This window comes from Python bivittatus, unplaced genomic scaffold (genome assembly GCF_059951505.1).
Source record: "Python bivittatus isolate LINGU-HERP-01145 unplaced genomic scaffold, Pbiv_v1 ctg000980_np1212, whole genome shotgun sequence".
NCBI lineage: Eukaryota > Metazoa > Chordata > Lepidosauria > Squamata > Pythonidae > Python > Python bivittatus.
In genome coordinates this window covers 6,309,618-6,314,980 of record NW_028277125.1, presented here as the reverse complement: position 1 = coordinate 6,314,980, position 5,363 = coordinate 6,309,618, and the positions used below count along the sequence as shown (strand labels likewise).

General features: G+C 55.4%; 1 protein-coding gene across 1 annotated transcript; it reads left to right on the top strand.

The window, feature by feature from the left end:
• Positions 1 to 2,138: 2,138 nt before the first annotated feature.
• On the top strand, positions 2,139 to 4,884 carry CAMK2N2 (calcium/calmodulin dependent protein kinase II inhibitor 2). The gene is made up of 2 exons (XM_088131931.1): positions 2,139 to 2,401; positions 3,046 to 4,884. Exons 1-2 carry the CDS (start codon positions 2,239 to 2,241, stop codon positions 3,114 to 3,116), a joined length of 234 nt encoding a protein of 77 aa, XP_087988057.1. The 5' UTR covers positions 2,139 to 2,238; the 3' UTR covers positions 3,117 to 4,884.
• Positions 4,885 to 5,363: the final 479 nt, after the last annotated feature.

Sequence of the window (5,363 nt, the reverse complement as noted above, 5' to 3'; positions counted from 1 at the left end):
TCTGAAGCTGCTTTGCAACCACCTTCTCTATAGTCTTCCCTAGAAAGGGAAGATAGGACACTGGATGAAAGTTGTCCAGTATGGTGGGGTCTAGTGATGGCTTCTTGAGGAGAGGGCAAACCAACACCACTTTACGAGGTGAAGGGACAACCCCCTTCCTCAAGGATGAATTCACCACCGTTAGAACCCACCCACATGTCACCTCCCAGGCAGCCTTAGTCAGCCAGAAGAGGCATGGGTCTAAACAGCAGGTGGCTGAGCTCACAGTCCTAAGGACCCTGTCCACTTCCTCAAGTCCAACAGGTTCAAACCGCTCCCAGATAACAGGGAAAGACTGCACCCCAGGCATCTCCACAGGACCTGTACGAACACTGGCATCCAACTGAGAGTAAATCTGAGTGATTTTATCTGACAGATGCTGTGCAAATTCCTCAGCACAACCCTGAAGATGAACCTCAGGGTCCCCCTTACCTAGGAGGGTCCTGGTCATTCTAAACAGGGCTGCCGGTCGGCTATCTGCAGATGCAGTAAGGGTGGAGTATTAATGCTTCGCCACCCTTACCACCACAAGGTAGGCCTTAGTAGCGGCTCTCACCTTCACTCCTCGCTGATCTCCAGTGGTGCTCCAGACGTCTCTTAACCTGTTTCATCTCCCTCAGCTACTCCGTAAACCACGGAGAGTGTCAGGATCCACGGGAAGGGAGAGGTCGCATGGGCACAATCTGGTCCGAGGCCTCAGCCACCCTCTTGTTCCAAGCAACAACCTGGGACTCAGCCAGATCATGCAGCAGACCACCAGGAATAACCCTCAGTTCCCTCTGGAACCCATCTGGGTCCATGAGTTGCTGGGGGTGGACCGATCAAATCGGTCCTGTCTCCCTGCGGTGAGGGGAAGCGCCAGAGAATCTCAAGGCCACCAGAGTGATCTGACCATGACGGGGGTCAAAGAAAATTCCCCCACTTCCAGATCACGTTTCCACTGCTCTGACAGGAAGACCAGATCCTGAGCCACCTCAGACCCCACTCCCAGGGAAGGCAGACTGAAGTCCCCCAGAACCATAAGTGTGGGGAACTCCACTGCCACCCCCAAGATAGAGTCGAGGAGCTCAGGCAGGGAAGTCACTATGCAGCAGGGAGGCTGGTACAACAGCAACACTCCCTAGAGCCCAACTTGAGAAACAGGGTCTCACATCGGGCAACTTCTGGAGCAGCACCCTGAAAGCCCTAAGGGACTCCTGGATAACTATCGCCACACCACCACCCCTGCCCTGGAGTTTCTGCTGATGCCATACCCCGTCTTGGTAATGCACACCAACAGAGGTCTTATTACAGACTGACCTGGCATTTACGGGCAGCAGCCGAAGCCAGGGCTTGTGTCGAACCGAGGGCTGAAAGCTACTGTGACTTTCTAAGGCATAACCTTCGCATCTTGTGGAACCCCATCCAACAACTGTGTTCAATAAACCATGATTAAACAAACTTCAAAGCCACTGATTGGGCTAAATTCTACTTCTGCCATGATCCCATGAAACTAGTCTTTGGGAACGGCAAGGCACATTTTTGAACGTCCACTTGCCAGGCAAACCTGGCCCTTAAATCTCAGACGGGCTTTTGAACGAGACACTCATAGTGAAGGGAAAGTCTTCTGCACGTGCTCCGGGGCACCGCCTGGCGTCAAATGAACCCCGGTCCTCTCCGCGCACTGCCCTAGGGCTTCACCGCGGATCAGGACGAGCAGAAAGGCCGGGCTCGCCCGGGACTGCCGACAGGGGCGAGGGGATGGTCCCCGCCAGCCAAGAGGGCTTCCCTCCGGGAGGACGCGAAGCCCGGCGGGGCGGGGCTACCGAGAGGCGGGGCGGGGCCACGGGCCCTCCTCCCGGGGGCTTTTGCTGCAGCCTCCTCCCACCGCTAGTCCCCGCCCCTCAGCTGCCACGCAGGGCTCTGGAGGAGGACCTTTCCACGCGAGCCCGGCGCGCTCGGCCCCGGATGCATGACTTCATCCTTCCGCCCGGGTTTCCTTATGATGTAGGGCTGTCCCAAGCGCTGGGCTCAGACGCTGGTCGAAGCTGTTGGACGCCGCACGCGCTCCCCCGCCCGCCCCGGCTGAACGGCGCTGCCTCTCGGAGCCGCCCGCCCGCCCACTCGCCCTCCTGCCCGCCCACCCAGCCTCGCCAGCTCTTCGCCGCGGTGACTCCAGGCAAGACACCCAGCCGCCTTCGCCGCTGCTTCACCGCCACCATGTCTGAGATCCTGCCCTACAACGACGACAAAGTGGCCCGCTATGGCACCGACTCGGAGGTGGGCGACCTCTCCTTCAGCTGCCGCCTCCAGGACACCAACTCCTGGGGCAACCAGTCCAAGCGGCCCCCCAAGCTAGGACAGATCGGACGAGCCAAGCGAGGTGAGCCGCGTCCTCCGGGACATCGCCTCAACCCCCCCCCGCGCCCCCCGGCCGCCGCTTGTCCCTTTTGCCATCGCTGCGGGAGGAGGAGGGGGAGCCCGGCGTTTCGGCGCCCTGCTCCGCGATTCCTCCGGAGGGAATGGACGCCCCCCCCCCGCCGCAGCTCTGGCTGCCTGGGGTCCCCTCGCCTCCCTTGCGCTGTCGCTGTAATTTCCCCACCCGCTTCGCCGCGGGTGGATCCTGCCGCAGAAAAGGGGGGAGGGCCGGACGGATGGCGCTGCGTCCCCCCAGACCTCCCCATCGCGCCCGCGGCGAGATCCCCAGGACGGTCGCGGCGGCTCCGAGCAGGCCTCTTTGGCGCAGCAGCCTCGGCGCCCTCCCCGAAAGCCGCCCGCTCCCCGCGCGGCCGCCTGAGCGCTCCGGCGCGCCCCTTCCCCGGCCCCGCGTCCCGCGCCTTCCTGGCCTCCGCTGAAAACGGAGGAGAGCCGTTTCCCCGGAGCGGCTGCCTTGGCCAGCGGGAATCCCGTCGGCGGGCGCGGGGCGGGAGTCCCACCCAGCCTCCCGGAGCCGGGACCCCCGAGAAGCCGGGGAGCCGCTGCTCCCGTCCTGACGGCGCGTGTCGGGTTTGTCCCTCCTCCCTGCAGTGGTCATCGAAGACGATCGAATAGACGAGGTGCTGAAGGGCATGGCTGGGAAGTCGCCGTCCGGGGTGTAAGTCGGCACCGCGGCGCCTGCGCCAGCTGCAGCGGATCCCCCGAATTTTTAAGCACTTTTGGCTGTGCATGTTTGTTGGGATTGTGGACAACCAGAAAAGCACGGAAGAAGCTGAGGCTGCTGGCAACACCCTCCACCTCCAACGCGACCCCGGACCGAAGAGGGAACTGATGGGGGCCGTCATCTCCCCCTCCTCCGCCTCCCACGGAGCGCCACGGGACGCCGAGACCTTGTAACCCCACGTTGTCCCCGCCGCCATGGGACGATGCCCAAAGGTTAAACGACCCTTCTAGAAAGAGGCCCCCCTTTTCGCGGGGGGGAGGAAGGGCGGGCGCTGAATGGCGCTCTTGCGCCTTGAGGAGCTGTCCATTTCAGCACCGTCGCCGCTCGGCTCGACGCGCCGCGCCGCGCCGCCCGCGCCAGCCCCGCTTCCCACGCGCCTGCAGACGGGGAGCCGTCCATTTCAGCACCCGCCCCCCTGGATGCACCGCCTGCGGAACCGTCCACCGCAGCGACTCCTGAGCGCCCGTTCTGGGCTATTCCGTCTTGTCCCTAGCATCTCGCCCCCTCCCCTCCCCTCCCCTCCACTCTTCCGGTTCACAACAGCAGCAGAGTCGAGTCCCCTCTTGGTCTTGGGTGACCCCATGCCACGACATGAAGGTGCTGAGCCACAGGATCGCCTAGTGCTCTTAATTCTTAAAGGGGGGGTCTCCTTTAGCAATGCACTTTACGCCTTTCACTTGGGGGGGTGGCTGCGTAGCTGACATCTTGCATAGGCATAGATACCCAGATACAAATACCAGACCCACACTCTTCTCTAAATATAATAGGTTTCATCGTGTTTGTATAATAGGTTTACCACTCAGTAGTTCACACTGGTAACGGCTTCATTATAGTTCACGCCTTTATCCCTTATCCCCACCTGTTAAAAAAAAAATCTGTTTGCAAAATACCAGCAGTTTGGAAGCAAACCCAAAGCCAGCAGTGCTGAGTGGAAGACAAAGAGATTCTGATCGGGATGGACTATAGTATAAAAGACAGTGATTATTTTGCTGTCGAGAGACATTTTTGCTCCATCTTTTTTGCATGAGCTTCCTGGTCTCGGTGCCACGTCTTGGTGCCACTGGTCATCCCACTATGGCACGCTTCTTTTTAACAGAAACTCTTCATATTTGTATTTTTATATCTGAATATTTGTTAAAACAACAATCTGCTAATGTCTAATGTCAAAACGTTGCATCAAAAGATTGTTTGTATTTTTTTTCCATAAAAAGAAAGACAGACAAGATTTATATGGTGGATTTCTCATAGGAAGGCAGATATATTGAAAAAGTTGGCTCTCTTAATTATATCAGTATTGAACAGGACTTCTTGAATGTGTTTTGCACTCATTGTTGACAAGAAATGTATTTGATGAATCTTATACTGTGGTCATGGCTTAATTGATGGACTTTGTAGGAACATGATGAATTTAGAAAAAAAAAAAATTGCACTGTTTATGAATGTGTCCAGATAACTTGCTGGTTATATGATGCCTCTTTCTTAAGAGGGGATATTCTGAGCTGTTTTTAATTTTGTACTTTAATTTAATTTATTTTTTTTAAGGAGCTTATTGTCTGTTGTGCATGGAAAAAAAAATCTTTTCAAGAATATACAATGACATTTTATGAAGACAAGCAAAAAAGAAAAAGAAAAAAGAAAAAAAAATGTCATGACATTCTAGGAATGACCCATTGTAAATTTTAATGCCATTTTTCACTGTATTGGTGAACAAAACTCAATGAATAAATACATACATGTATTAAAATGGAAGCATCTGGGTCTGACTCTCTTGTTGGCAAAGATCTAGGATGATCTCGAGGCCAGTTGTTAACAATGCAAAAGCCCCACTGCAATTTCCCCACCAACAAGGATTCTGATCGGGCTGCCAGATACGAATCTTGCTGAAAACTCTGCTAACGTCTAGCCTTCAACAGGGTTGCACTTCCACCTCTTTCTTTACCTCCTCTCGGGCAAACTGTTTTGGGTCTAGGAAATGCGGAAAGAGATCCAGGTTTTCGGGCACATTACCTCAGCAAAGGAATGCTAAATCCCTGCAGTTGTTTGATTGGAATGGCAAACAGTAAATGACCTAGTTTTGCTTGACAGACAGAAATAGAAATTCAGGAGGCTGAGCAGCTTGTGAATGTTAAATAATTTAACAGAACCTCTCAAAGGAGCGCCCTTTTTTGCCTTTGGGAAAAGGGAG